This window comes from Oryx dammah, unplaced genomic scaffold, assembly GCF_014754425.2.
Source record: "Oryx dammah isolate SB20612 unplaced genomic scaffold, SCBI_Odam_1.1 HiC_scaffold_18, whole genome shotgun sequence".
NCBI classification, from domain to species: Eukaryota; Metazoa; Chordata; class Mammalia; order Artiodactyla; family Bovidae; genus Oryx; species Oryx dammah.
Window position 1 is genome coordinate 5,827,616 of NW_024070202.1, and position 20,728 is coordinate 5,848,343.

The window sequence follows — 20,728 nt, forward strand, 5'->3', positions numbered from 1 at the left end:
ATTTAATCCATTTACTTTTTAAATAATTATTGATATATATGTTCCTATTGCCATTTTCTTAATTGTTTTGGGTTGATTTTATAGAGCTTTTTCTTCTCTTGTATTTCTTTACCATATAAGTCCCTTTAACATTTGTTGTAAAGCTAGTTTGATGGTACCGAATTCTCTTAACTTTTGCTTGTCTGAAAAGCTTTTTATTTCTCCATCAAGTTTGAATAAGATCCTTGCCAGGTACAGAATCTTGGTTGTAGATTTTTCCCTTTCAGTACTTTAAATATATCCTTCCATTCCCTTCTGGCCTGCAGAGTTTCTGCTGAAAGATCAGTTTTTAAGCATATGGGGTTTCCCTTGTAGGTTACTTGTTGCTTTTCTCTTGTTGCTTTTAATATTCTTTTTTTGTGTTTAATCTTTGTGAGTTTGATTAGTATGTGTCTTGGTGTGTTTCTCCTTGGGTTTTTCCTGTATGGGACTCTTTGCACCTCTGGACTTGATTGACTATTTTCCTTTCCATGTTGGGGAAATTTTCAACTATAATCTCTTCAAAGATTTTCTCATACCCTTTCTTTTTCTCTTCTTCTGGGACTCCTATCATGTGAATGTTGGAGTGTTTGATATTGCCCCAGAGGTCTCTGAGACTATTCTCAGTTCTTTTCACTTTTTTACTTTATTCTGCTCTTCGGAAGTTATTTCCACCATTTTATCTTCCAGCTCACTGATTCGTTCTGCTGCTTCAGATATTCTCCTATTGTTTCCTTCTAGAGTATTTTTAATTTCAGTAATTGTGTTGTTTGTCTCTGTATGTTTATTCTTTAATTCTTCTAGGTTTTTGCTAACTGATTCTTGCATTTTCTCCAGTTTGTTTTCAAGGTTTTTGATCATCTTTGCCATCATTATTCTGAATTGTTTTTCAGGTAGTTTGCCTATTTCCTCTTCGTTTATTTGGACTTCTGTGTTTCTAATTTGTGTAGTATTTCTCTGCCTTCTCATTATTTTTTTTTTAACTTATTGTCTTTGCAGTCTCCTTTTCCCAGACTTCAAGGTTGAATTAATTCTTTCTTCCTTTTGGTTTCTGCCCTCCTAAGGTTGGTCCAGTGGTTTGTGTAAATTTTGTATAGGGTGAAATTTGTGCTGAGTTCCAACCCCCGCCCACCCCCCCTTGCTGATGGGCAGGGCTGAGTGAGGTGGTAATCCTGTCTGCTGATGATTGGTTTTATATTTTTGTTTTGTTTGTTGTTTAGAGGAGGCATCCCACACAGGGTGCTCCTGGTGGTTGGGTGATGCTGGGTCTTGTATTCCAGTGATTCCTTTGTGTGAGTTCTCACTGGTTGATACTCCCTAGGGTCAGTGCTCTGGTAGTCTACGGTCTTGGAGTCAGCACTCCTACTTCAAAAGCTCAGGGCAGATCTCTTTTTGACATGGGTCAGTTCCTCCTTCAGCAGCTGCTAATGACCTCCACTAGCAAGAGTTTCTTTCTCTTGAATTCGCGGATGTGTTGGACATGAACCGCCAGGAATTGTAAATGTTTTTCACATACTCACAGCCTTAGTGTCCATCTGGAAAGCAGGAAGTCACACACACCCAGTGAGACACAGTGACAGGTTTGGAGGCTGTTACTGTGGAAGTTTCTGGCTGCCATTCTCCTCTCTTCGTTTTTTTTTTTTAATGAGGTGTTTTTTTGTTTTTTGTTTTCTTTTTGCTACTGAGCTGCATAAGTTCTTTAGATATTTGGAGTATTCAGTACAGTTCAGTTTAGTCACTTAGTTGTGTCTGACTCTGCAACCTCATGAATTGCAGCACGCCAGGCCTCCCTGTCCATCACCAACTCTTGGAGTTCACCCACACTCATGCGCGTTAAGTTGGTGATGCCATCCAGCCATCTCATCCTCTGTCGTCCCCTTCTTCTCCTGCCCCCAATCCCTCCGCACCTTCCTCTGTGTCCCCCGGGCCTTCTGCAGATGAGGAGGCTGTGTCCTGCAGAGAAGGATCCATGCGTTCCTCTGCGTCTCCAGGGCCTTCTGCAGATGTGGAGACTATGTCCTGCAGAGAAGGAGCTGCGCCTTCCTCTGCATCCCCTGGGCCTTCTGCAGATGAGGAGGCTGTGTCCTGCAGAGAAGGATCCATGCGTTCCTCTGCGTCTCCAGGGCCTTCTGCAGATGAGGAGGCTGTGTCCTGCTGGCCTCCGGCCATGGCCCGGCCATCTTGCCCTCCTGACTCATAAGGGAGGCCCACCAACCCAGGATGGCTCAACCAGCCCTGGAAGAGACCAGGCCAGCCAGCGAGAAGCCTTTGCGCTTGCCCTAGCCTCCATCAGTATTTCTCTGTGTCTCTTCCATACCTGGCCTTCCAGCCATATGGGGAGTTTCTGTTCTTTACAGCCGTGACGTGCTTCTCCTCGCTGCCTTCCTGCTCTGCCTTTAGTTTATAAACACCGTCGTTTTCCATACTATTACATTTTTCTTGGCTTTGCAAGATAACGGAATGCTTGCCTGAAGCTTCTCTATGTTGACTTCTGCTCTGTCGATATGGCAGTTTTATATATGAACAAACAAGGCATTTGTCAAGATTCTGTTCTTACTGCTGTAATTTGTCATGCAAACCTGCCAGATTTCCAATGTTACTTTAGGTATAAAGTTGCCAGATAAAGTATAGCATGCCCAGTTAAATTCAGATAAACCACAAACTTTTTTTTTTTTCTGGATAAGCCCCATGTAATATTTGTGACATACTTACACTAAAAAAACTACTAGTTGTTTGTCTGACATTCAGGTTTCACTGAACATCCTGTATTTTTAGTAGCTAAATCTGATCACACTATTTAGACAAGTTTGCCTTTAACTTAGGTTGGAAGGTGACTTGTCTTAGGAGCAAGGTCTCGGTGGAGTCTGGTGTGCTTGTCACTGAAAAGGGGTGTTTTCAGGAGGGCAGCGTGTCAGCGCCTGGCTGGACTGGGTCTCAGACCAGTGTGTCCACCAGAAACTCCCAGTGCTTATGTACTCAGCAGGTCACGCCAGCCCCTGGGATGCCTGGAATGGGAGTGGGGCTCAACTTCCTGGTCTATGCTCTATGCTTGTGTGGTCTGAGGTTAATCAGATGGCCCACCCCCAACCTTCGTATTAGTAATGGGTAACCATCACTTCATGGGAAATAGATGGGGAAACAGTGGAAACAGTGTCAGACTTTATTTTTGGGGGCTCCAAAATCACTGCAGATGGTGGTTGCAGCCATGAAATTAAAAGACACTTACTCCTTGGAACAAAAGTTATGACCAACCTAGATAGTATATTCCAAAGCAGAGACGTTACTTTGCCGACTAAGGTCGGTCTAGTCAAGGCTATGGTTTTTCCAGTAGCCATGTATGGATGTGAGAGTTGGACTGTGAAGAAGGCTGAGCGCCAAAGAATCGATGCTTTTGAACCGTGGTGTTGGAGAAGACTCTTGAGAATCCCTTGGACTGCAAGGAGATCCAACCAGTTTATTCTGAAGGAGATCAGCCCTGGGATTTCTTTGGACGGAATGATGCTGAAGCTGAAACTCCAGTACTTTGGCCACCTCATGCGAAGAGTTGACTCATTGGAAAAGACTGTGATGCTGGGAGGGATAGGGGACAGGAGGAGAAGGGGACGATAGAGGATGAGATGGCTGGATGGCATCACTGACTCAATGGATGTGAGTCTGAGTGAACTCTGGGAGTTGGTGATGGACAGGGAGGCCTGGTGTGCTCTGATTCATGGGGTCGCAAAGAGTCGGACACGACTGAGTGACTGAACTGAACTGAACCATTATTTAAATGTAAGGAAATATTCTGGACAAGAAGTTTTAATAGATTAAGTAAACTTTTGTTACCAAATGCAAGTTTGTCTGCCAGATGCACAGGGAGGCCTAACAATATTGAAACATCAGAATTTTGGGAGCAGTGAAAGATTTATTGCAGGACTGTGCAAGATGAGTGGCTCACGCCTCTCAAAACCCCACGCCTCTCAAAACCCCACGCCTCTCAAAACCCCGAACTCCTCAAAGGGTTTCAGCAAAGCGTTTTTAAAGGCCAGATGAGGGAGAGGGGTGGCTGGCTGTTGCAGAGGTTTTGGTGTCAGACTACTTTGTTCTTGGAGCTGTCCACATAGGTCAGGTCACGATGTTCCTGTAAACCTCCAGCAAGACAAATGTTATTCTCCTGCAATTTTTTGTCTCTATATTAATGGAAGAGTGTTATTCCCTTACATCTGAGCCTTAGAATAAGCTATCCTGTGTATTTCAGATTATAAGAAACGTTCTTAACTGGAGGCAAAAGCAATAGAATACAAAAGTAAAAGAAATAGGTCTAATATGGGGTCAAATTTGTTCTTTCCTGTGACACTTTTTTTTAAATCTTCATTTTAATTTATTTATTATTTTAGAAAATTTTTATTGGGGCATAGTTGCTTTACAGCGTTGTGTTCCTGCTGTACAACAAAATGAACCAGCTACATTAACACGTATCCCCACTCTTTTCTCGGGTTTCCTTTCCATCTGGCTCACCACAAGCACTGAACAGAGTTCTCTGTGCTATAGAGTATTCTCATCAGTTATCTGTTTTATACACAGAAGTGTGTATTTGCCAATCCCAGTCCCCAGTTCATCCCACTGCCCCCACCTTTCCTCTCTTGATGGCCATATTTTTAGTGTCCGTGTCTGTGTCTCTATTTCAGCTTTGCAGATAGGTTCATTTGTACCATTTTTCTAGATTTCCACATATGTATGTTATACAGTATTTGCTTTTCTCTTTCTGACTTACTTCACTTTGTCTGACAGCCTCTAGATCCATCTACATCTCTGTAAAGGGCAAAATTCCATTGCTTTTTATGGCTGAGTAATATTCCATTGTATATCTGCATCACGTCTTCTTTATCCAGTCATCTGCCGATGGACATCTAGGTTGCTTCTGTGTCTTGGCTGTTGTAAATAGAGCTGCAGTGAATATTGGGATGCGTGTGTCTTTTGGAATTATGGTTTTCTCTGGGTCTGTGCCCAGGAGTGGGATTGCTAGGTCATATGGTAGTTCTGCTTTTAGTTTTTTTATTTGTGATACTACTTACTTAGAAGAAAACAGCTGAGGAGTTCATGTCAAAGCAGCAAAAGGGGAAACATGCTGATAATGAACATGCCAGGCAGCTGTGAGTGTGGAAACCTGGGTGCTCAGCCAGGAAGAGGCAGGTCTGTGTCTCTGAGAGGATGCTGGACCCTTGTCTGCATAGGTTGTAACGTGTGATGAGAGTAAAGATTGGGTGATAAATGGGCCTGCATGGACTGGTCAGTTTATGGCCTCATCTTTTCGTGCCCTGCCATATAAAAGGCAGAGAAATGAAAGGGAATGCTTCTGGTTGGAGAAGAAACCAGGACAACACATAAAGGATGTTATTTATTTTTCTTTATAATGAGTGAAAGCAGTTCTCAAGCTGAAAATAATAAGCCTAAAAGAAAAGTTCAGGAAACTTGGCTGCATTGAGTTAAACTCAGAGAATCAAAAATATGAGTAAATTTCAAACAAGGTGGGAAAATTACTTGCTACAAATGGGATCAAGCTTTGTTGCTTATTATTTTAAAGAGCTTATCCTGGAAGCATTAAGAAGCAGACTGATGTTTCCGGTGAGCCGGGACCTCCCAGGCGTCCTGCAGGGGTCGTGTAGCCCATCGTATCGATTTGCCACCTGACCCAGCAAGTCGGGACACTGGCCCTAAGCCCCAGCTGGGTGATGGGGTGAGGCTTCTTCATGGAGGGCTGGGCTGGAAAAACCTGCACTGCCCCAGCTGGCCTGTCAAAGGATAATCCAGGAGAAAGACCAAGGGCTGATGTTCAACTTCACTATTTTAGACCTTCTTGTGAAAACCACTGCCTGCCTCTCGGATTGGCCAGAAAGAGTTGCAAAATTGTTAACCTTCCACCTGCCAGTACCTGGGAACTGGGAACAGGGCCGTTCTGTTTCCAGTGGAGGGTAACCTGGGAACGAGAGCTTGACAGTGTATCCAGACTCAAAACAAAAAGCACATAACTTTTGACCTACTCCTTCTACTCTGGGGATTCTAAGAAGAATGATCAGAAATGTGGGCAAGTTCTATGCACAAAGGTGTTTATTTGATTGTATTTCTATTACCCGAAATTTGCAAATGACTGAAAGTGTTTCCAAGAGTAGTTTAGAATCTGGAAAAATGATACTTACCAATTTTTTTTTTTTTTTAAAAGAACCTTTTGTGATTTAGACTGGGGAAAATTTACATTTTTTCAGAACAGAAAATTGGTTACACCCTATGATATGCAGTGTGCAGCTGTGCGTAGTGAAGGTGCAAAATTCAGAATGCTCCCTTACCCACCGTCACGGGTTGCTGTTCAGATACTCACTTGTGTCTGACTCTTTTTGACCCCAAGGACCGCAGTACGCCAGGCTCCCCTGTCCTTCACTATCTCCCGGAGTTTGTTCATACTCATGTCCATAGAATTTAGGCTAATTTAAATTTCTGCTTTGTATTTTCAGATACTTATATGGGTAGTTTTAAATGGGGAAAAAGGAAAAATATTTCTCTCAGATGGTAAAGGCCGATTGAATGGAGAACACTGGGCTGTGGAGTCATAGAAGTGGGTGGGTGACCCTTAGATGGGGAGACTGCTGATTCTGGGGGGCGGGCAGGGACCACTCGGGTCTCTAGCCTTGACAGTCTAGCTCTATCCTCAGCACCTCGGGGAGGGTCTTACCAGCATCCCTTTGGCTCCCAGACACCATGTCCTCCAAACCAATTTCTCCCTTCTTTCCTAATCAACAACTTAAGTTTCTTAACAAATTGCACTTTCGCCAGTAGGGAATTAATGAAAGAAATCGTGTTACACGGCTACTTAATGTGGTATGCTAGAATTTTGAAAGGGCTGTTGGGGAACGTTTGTTGCCATGGAAATTTTTGAAAAGATGCGTTAAAATACAGCAGTGGGTGTCATGATGGTGATTACGTTCTTTGTCAGGATCATTTGTAACCCCCATGTGATTCGAGGATAACATAGATGCTGTCCCTAAATAATTCAAACATTGCATCCGCACATACTCTGTGTATGCATTTTTTTTTCCTCTGAAAGAACAGACCCAAAACCTGATTGGATACCATACATGGGTGAAAGAAAGAGGTTCATTTTAATTTTTTTTAACTTATATTTATTTATTTTAATTGGAGGCTAATTACTTTACAATATTGTATTTGTTCTGCCACACATCAACATGAATTCGCCACGGGTGTACATGCGTTCCCCATCCTGAACCCCCCTCCCACCTCCCTCCCTGTACCATCCCTCTGGGTCATCCCAGTGCACCAGCCCCAAGCATCCTGTATCAAACCTGGACTGGTGATTCGTTTCTTATATGATATTATACATGTTTCCATGCCATTCCCCCAAATCATCCCACCCTCTCCCTCTCCCACAGAGTCCAAAAGACTGTTCTATACATCTGTGTCTCTTTTGCTGTCTCACATACAGGGTTATCGTTACCATCTTTCTAAATTCCATATATATGTGTTAGTATAATGTATTGGTATTTTTCTTTCTGGCTTACTTCACTCTGTATAATAGGCTCCAGTTTCATCCACCTCAATACACCTCTAATGTATTCTTTTTAATGGCTGAGTAATACTCCATTGTGTATATGTACCACAGCTTTCTTATCCATTCATCTGCTGATGGACATCTAGGTTGCTTCCACGTCCTGGCTGTTATAAACAGTGCTGCGATGAACACTGGGGTACATGTGTCTCTTTCAATTCTGGTTTCCTCGGTGTGTATGCCCAGCAGTGGTATTGCTGCGTCATAAGGCAGTTCTCTTTCCAGTTTTTTAAGGAATCTCCACACTGTTCTCCATAGTGGCTGTACTAGTTTGTGTTCCCACCAACAGTGTAAGAGGGTTCCCTTTTCTCTACACCCTCTCCAGCATTTATGGCTTGTAAACTTTTGGATCGCAGCCATTCTAACTGGCGTGAGATGGTACCTCATTGTGGTCTTGATTTGCATTTCTCTGATAATGAGTGATGTTGAGCATCTTTTCATGTGTTTGTTAGCCATCTATATGTCTTCTTTGGAGAAATGTCTGTTTAGTTCTTTGGCCCATTTTTTGATTGGGTCATTTATTTTTCTGGAATTGAGCTGCAGGAGTTGCTTGTATATTTTTGAGATTAGTTGTTTGTCAGTTGCTTCATTTGCTATTATTTTCTCCCATTCTGAAGGCTGTCTTTTCACCTTGCTTATAGTTTCCTTTGTTGTGCAGAAGCTTTTAATTTTAATTAGGTCCCATTTATTTATTTTTGCTTTTATTTCCAATATTCTGGGAGGTGGGTCATAGAGGATCCTGCTGTGATTTATGTCGGAGAGTGTTTTGCGTATGTTCTGCTCTAAGAGTTTTATAGTTTCTGGTCTTACGTTTAGATCTTTAATCCATTTTGAGTTTATTTTTGTGTGTGGTGTTAGAAAGAGTTAATTTTTATCTTTATCCTTTTCTTTAGCATCCGTGTGTACTCAGTCACTCAGTCATGTCTGAATGTGACCCCATGGACTGTAGCCTGCCAGGCTCCTCTGTCTGTGGGATTCTCCAGGCAAGAACACTGGAGTGGGCTGCCATTTCCTCCTCCAGGGGATCTTCCCGACCCAGGGATTGAACCTGTGTCTCTCGCATCTCCTGCACTGGCAGGCGGGTTCTTTGCCGCTGGCACCACCTGGGAAGTCCCTTAGCATCTAGAGTTTCCTAACAGGCAAGCATTACATCTGTGATTTTAAAAACCAAAAGAGAGCTAGCCATTCCTTTTGAAGGGAGAGAACAGAGAGAGAGAAGCAAGTGAAAGTCTCCCTTTTTCAGGTCTTTGTCTGGTCTTCCCAGGTTTTCTGGAGGGAGGTGTGAAGGCCGCTGTGCCTTCGCAGGGAGCAAGCATCTCCCATCCCTCCTGGACTCTCCGAGCAGTGCTCCCCACGGTGGCCCCCGGCAGAGTGTGGACCAGACCCACTCTGTGGACAGAGAGTGGAGTCACCACCATCCCCTCTCACTCAGGCAGACAAGGCTCTGGGTGCAGAAGGCACTGACTAGGGGGCATTCAGGCCCTGAAGCATCTGTCAGAATGATGTGCTTTTTTGGAGTTTCTTGAGCAGCGTGGGAGGGAAGGCATGTGTGCTCTGAAGCCTGTCTGCCTGGGCTCCAGTCCCAGGGCTGCCTCTAGTCATGGGGTGGTGCTGGGTGGCTGTGCCTTCTGTGGCCAGCGGGCAGAGGAAGCGCCGCAGGATGCTGGCGGGGGGACCTTCCACCTGCAGAGCTCTGCAGTCCCAGGAAGGGTGAGGTTGCGGAAGGTACTACTTGTGTTCATGTTAATTTTTATTAATAGATTTTTTCCATGAAGATCTTATACTTTCTGACACAGTTCTAAAACCTAATTACAGAGATAAAACGTGCATTATAATAATTCCCAAAGTTTCTTTAATCTGCCAGAGAAATTTGCTATCTCTTCACCCCAGGTTAATCACTGCTAATATTTTCCTCTTGGCATGTAAAGAGTTTACAGGCCCATTTTCCACATCTTATTATGACTTTCATTGGATTGATTATAATCCCACGAAGAGGTTTTTCTGGAGTTGTGCGCTTGGTTTTAAGTTGCTGTTTTAACTTTTACTGAAATTTTTTATCCTTAACTGAGGTCTAAAAAGTGCCACTGAATATTTACACCATTATGTATAAAATAAACAACCAACCAGCATCTTCTGTGTGGCTCAAGGAACCCTACTCAGTATTCTGTAATAACCTATAAGGGAAAAGAATCTGAAAAAGAATGAAGATCTGTGTAACTGCATCACTTTGCTGTGCACCCAAAATAACACAGCACTGTGACTCAACTAGACTCTGGTAAAAAAAATTTTTTTTAAATAGAGAAAAAATACTGAATACAAACCAAAGACAGTAGAGAAGATCAAAAATGCAGAAAGTTATCCTCTGAAAATATCAATAAAATATTTATCTCACTCATCAATGAAATGAATCAAGAAAAATCCCACCAACAACCAATAACAGCAAAATTATAGTGACGTCTCTTCAGATCATAAAATCAGAGGATGTTATGACAATAAATTTGAGATTTTAGATGAAAATAGGCAAACTCCTATAAAAATATAACTTATTAAAGCTGGTGTAAGAAAAAGTTTTAGTCTGAATAAATCTATAGTATTAGAAAAAAAATTTTTTAATGCCTCTGAGCTGCTGATGCTTTGTGGAGGGTCTGATTATGAAATGGTCACTGGGTGTTTGCATCCCAGGTGACAGACCGCCCAGGGCATGATCACCGGTAATTGTTACAGAAAATGTTGTGCTCCATGGAATGCTAATTCTCTGTATTCATGGCAATTCTTTTTGAATTGCTATTCAGGGAAAGCAATTTAAGCCAGAAAACAAGAGTAACTTTTCTTCCAGCTCCCTTGCCAGGCAGGCTGTCCGTTTTCGTGGTTAATTTTCCTTTTACAGTGTTTTAAACAACTGTCATTTAAAGTGAAAAAAAGTAAAAATTGGAAGGAAGGAAGAACTGGGGGAAGAAAAGCAGTGCTGGGGGTGGTGAGTGTGACAAGTGTGAAGCGAGGGTGGTGGGTGTGGCAGGTGTGAAGTGCTGCTTCTGACCAGAGCCTTTCTATACCCATCTCTGCAGGATAAGGTGGAGCAGACACCTCCTCAGCGTCCTGGGGAGCTGGCAGGACCCGGCTTCCCAGCGCCGCCCGACCGGCTGGCAGGTCACCAAGGTAAGGATGGAGCCGAGCGCTCCCCTGACTCAGGCTGTGATTCCCGTTATATTGTGCAGCAGTGCTCAGCATCGCAGTCTTAAGAACCCATTCCTGGCACTGACGTAAGAAGATGCTGGCCTCAGCTCCACATTACCCCTTTAAGGAAAACACATTCTGTAAAAGAGAGGAACTTGGTTATATCTTCATAGTTTTCTTTCAATAAGCCAACTCCAGTGATTGAAACTTCAAAATGTATTTCATGTGAGTTTCCCAGGATTCAACTTAAGCATAACTTTAAAGACATTTTCAGCGCTCCTCCATGGGGAGATCTTCTTAGTTTTTGGCATTTTTATTGGCAGTGACACTATTGTGATGGCCAAAAAGTTCATTCAGTTATTGAATTCATTGTTCACTGTGGTTCTCAGTGAAAATGAAAAACGTGTCCTTTAGTTAAGACCGAATGAATTTTTTCCCCCGAGTGAATTTTTTGGCCACTCTGATAGTCTTGCTTGTATGTACTTGGCGGCTGTTTACCTAGCCAGGTAGAGATGCCTTCTCTTCCTTCGGGTGAATTTCTGATGGACTCACCATGGGGGAGGAGGGAATGTCTTAAAGAGATACAAGGACTTAGTAAATTAGGTCTCATAAGCCCAAGCTTTGATGTAGTCCAGGGTTTAGGAAGAGAATTGGTCTGATTGTGAGATGGGACAGGGAAAGCACACAGTGGGTGCTTTAGATGATTAGAGCACTTTGTTTTGTGGCTGCGCTGGATCTGCGTTGCTGCACGTGCACTTTCTCGGGTTGCGGTGAGCGGGGACTCCTCTCTAGTCCCAGTGTGGGGCCTTCTTGTCAGGGTGGCTGCTCTTGTTGCAGCTCACGGGCTCGAGGCATGCAGGCGTCGCTAGTTGTGGCTCATGGGCCCTGGGCCGTGGGATCCAGTAGCTGAGGCGCACAAGCTCAGTTGCCCCACGGCAAGTGGTCTCTCCCAGGACCAGCAATTGAACCTGGATGCAGTGTGTCCCCTGCATTGCCGGGGAGATCCTTAACCACTGGACCACCAGGGACGTCCCTGTTGGAGAGTTTAAGTAACAGAAATTGTAGGGTTTAGAGCTGGTAGAGGTTAGAATACTTAGGTTTTCTTAATTACCTAAGGAGAAAGAGAAGGAAATTTAGCAATAGTAAAGTCTGGGAGGTGACCAGGAAGTCAAAAGGATGTTTTCTCAAGTATTAGAAGATTTTGTAAAAGCAGTCAGGATTCCTGTGTCAAGCATAATTGTAGGGTCCCCTTTCAGAAGACGTTTGCACTAGGTTATGCAAGGGTAGGAGTACCAATTTGATCATGTTGGCTTTGAAACTTAAGGAAGATTCCATTTCACTGCTAACGGTGAGTGAGTGAGCTGGGATCTGCCCTGACTTGGTAACTGCAGCCAGGCATGGAGAAGTGAGCAGACGTGACTCCACAGTGAACTCAGCCTCCCAGAGAGGCCAGGACCATCGTGACACGGACCATCTTCCCCTCCCATCCTCAGTTAGTCTGCAGACGCAGCCCACAAAACAGCAAAGCCAAAGGGACTCCGCCTGGCTCCCACAGGATGGAGCCATCTGCAGAGCAGTGAGTGATGCTGACACCATGTCCGGCGGGCTGCAAGCTCCAAAGGCGCCACTGACGGCGGGCAGCTCAGGCCCCAGGGAAAAGTAGGGACCAAACTCGTACAGCTCGCGGGAGCTAGGGTAGGGTACCCCCAACCTGCTCCTGAAAGACCCTGGGAAATGGTCCTGGGCAGAGACCCACGGCACCCCAGACTCCCCTAAGGAGCGCCCCTGAGCACCCCAAGCCCTAAGCACATGAGAGGATGGGCAGGGAACACACAAGCCCAGTGCAGCCTAGATGCCCCCGCAAACCAGCATTCCCAGCATGCGCAGCTGTCTGCTAGTAGGCACTGCAGCTCCTGGGATGGTGAGATTGCCACTTTACTCATGCAGGTAAGTGTGTCTGTAATGCCCTGGAGATGAATGCAAGAATAACATCCACCAAGGAGGGCAAGAAACTATGAAATATGATGGGAAGCAATGAAGCAAGAAGATGGGGGTGTGAAAGGGAGCCCTGAGAAGTTTGGGAAATGAGATGGATAGCCATTGCCATTTCCAAAGAGCTGGGTCTGGTCTAAAGAGAATGGGTGAGCTGGAGTCACCCCCCTCCAGCAGTGGACACACACAGTCACTGACACCCGTGGGGATGGGAGAGTGGAAGGAGTGGGGGTGGGATTTGAAGAGATGCTGGTGGAGAACAGGCCAGAATCCCAGCTGCACTCAGAAGGCTAAGAGGAAAAATGGAGATGCAGCCACATCCAAGAGCATTTTGCATTATTCTAAAAAATGGAAGACAAAGAGAAATTGTGAAGGGAAACAACAGATTTCCCAGCCCAGGAATGGCCGATGGATGGATGAGTGACGTGAGCCCTGTAGCAGCCAGAGAATGATACTGGAGTTTGTCAAGCTGTTGAGTGAAAAAGATCTGTTCATCTAAAATTTCATACCACCATCTCGTGAAAGCAAAACAAAGCTTCCAGATGAAGACTGAGGCAGTTTGCTACTGGTAATCCTCACTAAAAGAGTGAATAAAAGTTGTACTTCCAGCAGAAGAAATATGAGTGGGGAGGAAGGCCCGAAGCATGGGAACAATAACACACTGAGACAGGGGTTCTGTGTCTTGAGTTGGACTCCATGTGGGTTGTTCGAATAAGGTGAAACTAAAGCTTTCGGTATTTAGCCAGTGGGATTGTGTGTTTAAATGTGTGGTCAAATCATAAGAAGACTTTAGTTAGATAAGAGGAATGTAAAGTAATTGAGTCTACATGAGAAAAAAAAGAGTTATGTGTTTCAAAATATTGTTGCTGTTGTTCAGTCGCTAAGTCTTTCTGACTCCATGGAGTGCAGCAAGACCAGGCTCCTCTGTCCTTCACTATCTCCTGAAACTCATGTCCATTGAGTTCAGGATGCCATCCAGCCATCTCATCCTCTATCGTCCCCTTCTCCTCCTGCCCCCAATCCCTCCCAGCATCAGGGTCTTTTCCAATGAATCGGCTCTTCACATCAGGTGGCCAAAGTATTGGAGCTTCAGCTTCAGCATTGGTCCCTCCAATGAATGTTCAGGGTTGATCTCCTTTAGGATTGACTGGCTTGACCTCCTTGCTGTCCAAGGGACTCTGATGAGTCTTCTCTAGCACCACAGTTTGAAAGCATCAATTCTTCAGTGCTCAGCCTTCTTTATGGTCCAACTCGAACATCCGTACATGACTACTGGAAAAACCATAGCTTTAACTGTACGGACCTTGGTTGACAGAGTGATGTCCCTGCTTTTTAATACGTTGTCTAGGTTTCTCAATATTAGATGCAACTAAAGTATTGACTGTAATTAAGAATATGTGTAGGCTTCCCTGGTGGCTCAGAGGATAAAGCATCTGCCTGCAATGCAGGAGACCCGGGTTTGATTCTTGAGTCGGGAAGATCCCCTGGAGGAGGGCATGGCAGCCCACTCCAGTATTCTTGCCTGGAGAATCCCATGGACAGAGGAGCCTGGCAGGCTACAGTCCACGGGGACGCAAAGAATCAGACACGACTGAGCAACTTCACACACACACAAGAATATGTGTATAATCTAGTTTCTGACCTAGCAGGAAAAAAAATAAGGGAATCTATATTTTATTTAAAAAACAAGCAACATCAAGCAAAAAAGGAATAAAAACAAGATTTGAACTAAAAAGGATATCAAACAGGGTATGAAATATGAGATGTAATTCCAAGAATACCTCTAACAGTATTGACAGGTTTGAATTAGCAGAAATACGCAGAACTCTGCACCAAAGAGACAGACTGATTCTTCTCTAAAATCTGTATAACTGTAAAAATTTGACCATATATGGGAAGTTGAACTAAATTTTAAGCAGTCCATTTCATGCATGCCATGGTCTTTGACCCAGCACGATTAAATCTGAAGTCAAGAGAAAAACTTCAAAACAAAATGTGTAAGCATATTTGTGTACACATAACTTTACCACATGTGGATAAAGGGCAAATCACTGAAAATACCAGTTGCTTAGAACTGAATGGAAAGGACATCTATTATAGATTGAAAAGTTATATAGTGCTGCCAAAATGGTGTTTAAAACTAAATTTCTGATCTTTGAAAGCAGGAAAACTTGAAATTAGAAGAATGAAAGGTGAATAACTCTAAGGAATGTAGAAGAAAGTCACTACAAAAATTAAGATCAGAAATTACTGAAATGATGTAGAAAATATCAGTAGACAGGAACAGAACCAAAGCCAGTGTTTCCTAAAATCTAACAATATCACAAATGCTCAGGGGGAAGAAGGACATACAGGAGAATCATATGAAGAGCAGGTCAGAGATTTAAAAAGTAAAATAAGAGAACCATGAATGACTTTATGCCAGTAAATGTGAAATTATGCCGGAAATGGATAATTAATATATTGCAAAGATAAACAAACAAAATTGCAACACCAAATGCTGGAGAGAATATAGAGCAACAGGAGCTCTTATCTTTGCTGGTGGGGATGCAGAATGGTGCAGCCACTTTGGAGGATGGTTTGAAAGTTTCTTACAAACGAACCATCTTCCTACCATATAAGACAGCCGGTCATGTTCCCTGGTATTTGCTCAAAGGAGTTGAAAATTTTTATCCACATGAAAATTTGCACACAGATATTTATAGCAGCTTTATTCATAATTGCCAAAACTTGGAAGCAACCAAGATGTCCTTGGGTGAATGGAAAAATAAAACATGGGACACCCAGACAATGCAGTATTATTCAGGGCTGAAGATAAATGAGCTATGAAGCCATGAAAAGACGCAGAAAATCTTAACTGCATATTACCAAGTAAGAGAACCAGTCTGAAAAAGGCTACATGCAGTGCAAATCCAACTATATGACACTCTGGAAAAGGTAAAACTATGGAGATGGTTTAAAAAAAAAAAATCAGTGATAGCCAAAGGCAGCTGTGGGGAAAGATGAATAGGCAGAACAGAGAGGATTTTTAGGGCAGTGAAAATAGTCTTTGTGATATAACGCTGAACATCATCACTTCCCTGGTAGCTCAGCTGATAAAGAATCTGTATGCAGTGCAAGAGACCCTGGTTCGATTCCTGGGGCAGGAAGATTCCTGGAGAAGAGATAGGCTACCCACCCCAGTATTCTTGGGCTTCCCTGGGGCTCAGACAGTAAAGAATCTGCCTGCAACGCGGGAGACCTGGGTTTGGTCACTGTCTTGGGAAGATGCCTTGGAAGAGGCCATGGCAACCCATTCCAGTGTTTTTGCCTGGAGAAGTCCATGGACAGAGGAGCCTGGTAGGCTGCAGTCCATGGAGTTGCAAAGACTCAGACATGCCTGAGTGACTAAGCACAGCATATCACAATGGACACATTTATACAGAACCATAGAGTGCACCAAAATTCACCAGGAGTGATCCCTAAGGTCCACACTAGACTTTGTATGATTATGATGTATCAGTGTTGGTTTATCCTTGGTAAAGAAGGTACCATTCTGGTGAGAGATGGGGATCATGGAAGGCTGGCTATGCATGTATGGGGGTCAGAGATAAATGGGAAATCCCTGTATCTCCCTCTCAATTTTGCTGTAAACCTGAAACTGCTCTAGAGAAAAGTCTTTAAAAAGACAACAAAACTGGTTACATATGAAAGAAGAAATAGCTTAGAGATTACCTTTGAAAACCAAGCATTTTTCTTTTGTGCCTTGTGAATTAAACATTATTGACCTGATGGAAAATATAGCTCTATGAGTAGAAAGCACTCAAACATTTTAGGTGGAGAATCCTGAGGAAATAGTGAAGAGAGTTGAAAAAGAAGAAACATAGTTGACTTTTGGAGAAATACAACATTTTATTAAAGAAAGAACCCTGACAGAGGGAGTCTGTTAGAACTGACACCCCTTCAGAAAAGCTCAGGGAGTTCTGCAGATGAGTGTCACGAAGCCTTCAAAGAAAATATCCTGTCTCTATTTATGCCAGTGGCTGAAGAGAGAGGGCACCTGCTTTTCTGCCCATTTTCTAATGTTCTGTAATTTTGCGAGAGACAGTCCAAGAAATTCAAGTACAGACCTATTTCGCATATTAACAAACAACCAGAAAGTCTGCATACCATTGATGAATTGAGTTTAGCAGTTTATCTTAAATAAAACAGAAACAAATGTTATGACCAGGTGGGGTTTATCATCATAATTAAGAATGCTTTCCATCATTAGACTGAACACATTTAACATTCAAAAAGATTAAAGGAAAAGAAAACGATCATCTTACTGGAAACAAAAAGATTAACAAAGTTCACCACTCATATAAGGAGAAACGGACCGTAACAACCACGCATGTACTATTGTTATATATAAACCAGGACAGATCTTCCTCAACTTACATATCCCTGTAAACTGATTGCAAGTTGACAACATCATTGTCAGAAATGCCTTTAATATACCTAACTCACCTTAGCCTCATCCACCTTAAAGGTTTTCAGAAGAGTTACATTACAGTTGGACAAAGTCTAACACAAACCAATTTCATAATGAAGTATTAACTATCTCACCTAATTTATTCAATGCTTAGAAGTGAGTGGCAGAACAGTTGTCTCAGTCCGGGCGGTTGTAAGCGTATTGATGGTTTCCCCTTGTAACTGTAGGGGCTGCCTGGGTGCTGAGGCTCACTGCTGTGCATCACAAGACAGGGCTAGACAGCCTGTCACTAGCCTGGGAAAGGTCAAAGCTCAGAACTCGCAGTGCAGGTTTCACTGAACACCCATCACTTCCTCACCACGGTGAAGTTGAAAACCACTAAGGGGAAGTACATTAAGTCAGGGGCTGTCTGTACTGAAAGAAACCTGTGACCTGTTTCTTTAAAAATATCCATTTATATATTTATTTGACCTGGGACAAATTTATTTGGCCTGGGAAACCAGTCATACCTAAAGGAAATCAGTCCTGACTAGCATTGGAAGGACTGATGCCAAAGCTGAAACTCCAGTACTTTGGCCACCTGATACAAAGAACTGACTCACTGGAAAAGACCCCGATGCTGGGAAAGGTTGAAGGCAGGAGGAGAAGGGGACGACAGAGGATGAGATGGTTGGATGGCATCTCTGACTCGATGGACATGAGTTTGAGCAAGCTCCGAGAGTTGGTGATGGACAGGGAAGCCTGGTGTGTTGGGCCCATGGTGTCACAAAGAGTCGGATGTGACTGAGCAACTGAACTGGACTGATTTATTTGGCTTTCCTGGGTCTTAATTGAGGCATGTGGGATCTTTCAGTTGTAGCATGTAGAATTTACTTCCCTGACCAGGGATCAAACCTGGGTCCCCTGCACTGGAAGAGCAGTCTTAACTAGTGGACCACTCAGGAAATTCAGAAACCTCCACAAGCTGTTTAAAGTCTGCTGAAGATGTATAGAAGCAGCATCCATGATGGAGAAATATTAGAGTATGTCCCTGAAAATCAGAACTTATAGGAAGGACTGCTGTCAGAAGAGGTCTTCACCAGTGCCATAAACAAACGCAAAACGAGAAATACAAACACCAAGAGGAAGAAAGGGAATCAGCGCCTTTCTGCAAAGGACACTATTGTCCGTGTAGAACACCCATTTAAACCAAAAGAGCTCTTCAAGCTGGTAGATAAGTGAGATAAACAGAAAAAAATTTAATACTACCTTGTGCAGCAGCTTCCCTGGTGGCTCAGTAGGAGACCCGGATTTGATCCCTGGGTGGGGAAGATCCCCTGGAGAAGGAAATGGCAACCCACTCCAATATTCTCACCTGGTAAAATCCCATGGAGAGAGGAGCCTGGTGGGCTACGGTCCATGAGGTCACAAGAGTCAGACACGACTGACTGACTAAACCAACAACAGTGCAAATAGAAATCCCACTTTACATAATTATGAAAATGTAAGGTGTCTAGAAATAAATTCAGCTAGATTGCTTGACATCGTTAAAGGGCATAAAAAAGACCTGTATAAGTGGAGACTAATCATATATTCACAAATCATAAGACAAATCATGAGAGTGTTACATCTTCTCAAGTTTAAATTTAGTGCAGTTGAAACCAAGTTTCGAATCGTTTTGGTGTTGCTTGACAGATGGTTCTTTCCTCTAATATGGACGAGTGAAAGCCAATAACAGCAGAGATAAATTAGAAGATGAGCAAAGCACATGCAGACAGCAAAGGGTGATTCACACCATCAGGGAGCAAGGCTGCTTGTGAGGCGTTGCCCTTAGCAAAGCATGTTGTCATGTCCAGAGTGAACAGATAGACCTCCCCTGAAGAGACCCACACAGTTACAGAAGCAACACCCCACAGAGGAATTGTGGCAGATCCTGAGGATAGGGGGCCTGAGACTCCGCCAGAGTTGAGCGAGGACAGGAGTTGGGGGACCGCCTGGGTCCCTTCCATCCATGATCCACAATCATCAGTTTTAGGTCAGTGACTCTTTAAAAGTAAAAACAATACTTGTACATCTTTTCTAATAGGAAGAACTAATGAGAAGTGAGCATCTTTATACCTTCAGGCTGAGAAGGAAGTTTCTAAATAAGACTGTTGTTGTTTAGTCACCAAGTTGTGTTCAGCTCTTTGTGACCTCATGGACTGCAGCGCGCCAGGCTTCCCTGTCCTTCACTGTCTCCTGGGGTTTGCTCAAACTCATGTGCATTGAGTCAGTGATGCCATCCAGCCATCTCAGCCTCTGCTGCCCTCTTCTCCTCCTGCTCTCAGTCTTTCCCAAAATCAAGGTCTTTTCCAATGAGTAGACTCTTTGCATCAGGTGGCCAAAGTATTGGAGCTTCAGCATCAGTCCTTCCAGTGAATATTCAGGGTTGATTTCCTTTAGGATTCACTGATTTGATCTCCTTGATGTCCAAGGGACTCTTTTAAGAGTCTTTTCAGCACCACAGTTTGAAAGCATCAAGTCTTGGGCTCAGTCTTCTTTATGGTCCAACCCTCACTTCTGTACACGACTACTGGAAAAGTCATAGGTTTGAGTATACAGACCTTTGTCAGCAAAGTAATGTCTCTGCTTGTTAATATGCTGTCTAGATTCGTCATAGCTTTCTATCAAAGAGCAAGCGTCTTTTAATTTCATGGCTGCAGTCACCATCCACAGTGATTTTGGAGCCCAAGAAAATAAAATCTGTCACTGCTTCCACCTTTTCCCCTTCTGTTTGCCAGGAGGGGATGGGACGAAGAGGCCACGATCTTAGTTTTTTAATGTTTAGTTTCAAGCTAGCTTTTTCACTTTCCTCTTTTACCCTCACCAAGAGGCTCTTTAATCCCTCTTCGCTTTCTACCATTAAAGTGGTAGCATCTTCATATCTGAGGTTGTTGATATTTCTCCTGGCAAACTTGATTCCAGTCTGTGATTCATCCAGCCCTGCATAGTGCGTGAAGTATGCTGCATAAAAATTAAATAAGCAGGGTGACAATATATAGACTTGTCGTACTCATTTCCCTATGTTGAACAGTTAGTTGTTCCATGTCTGGTTCTATGTTGCTTCTTGACCTGCATACAGGCTTCTCAGGAGGCAGGTAAAGCACTCTGGTATTCCCATCTCTTTCAGAATTTTCCACAGTCAGTGAAGAAGAAGTAGATGTTTTCCTGGAACTCTCTTGCTTTCTCCATGATCCAGTGATTGTTGGCAGTTTGATCTCTGGTTTCTCTGCCTTTTCTAAATCCAGCTTGTACATCTGGAAGTTCTCAGTTCACTTACTATTGAAGACTAGTTTGAAGGATTTTGAGCATAACCTTGCTTGGGTGTGAAATGAGTACAATTGTACATTAGTCGAAACATTCTCTAGCATTGCTCTTCTTTGGGATTTGAATGAAAACTGACCTTTTTCAGTCCTGTGGCCACTGCTGAGTTTTCCAAATTTGCTGGCATACTGAGTGCAGCTCTTTAACAGCAT

At 43.4% G+C, this 20,728-nt stretch overlaps 1 protein-coding gene across 2 annotated transcripts in view; it reads left to right on the forward strand.

Moving 5' to 3' along the window:
• The window catches only part of GRB10 (growth factor receptor bound protein 10), a 179,665-nt gene that overhangs the window by 55,621 nt on the left and 103,316 nt on the right, over positions 1 to 20,728 (forward strand). For both annotated transcript variants that reach the window (XM_040260221.1, XM_040260222.1), the window contains one exon: positions 10,681 to 10,771. In XM_040260221.1, coding sequence (XP_040116155.1) covers positions 10,681 to 10,771 — 91 coding nt within the window. The remainder of the gene's footprint in view (positions 1 to 10,680; positions 10,772 to 20,728) is intronic.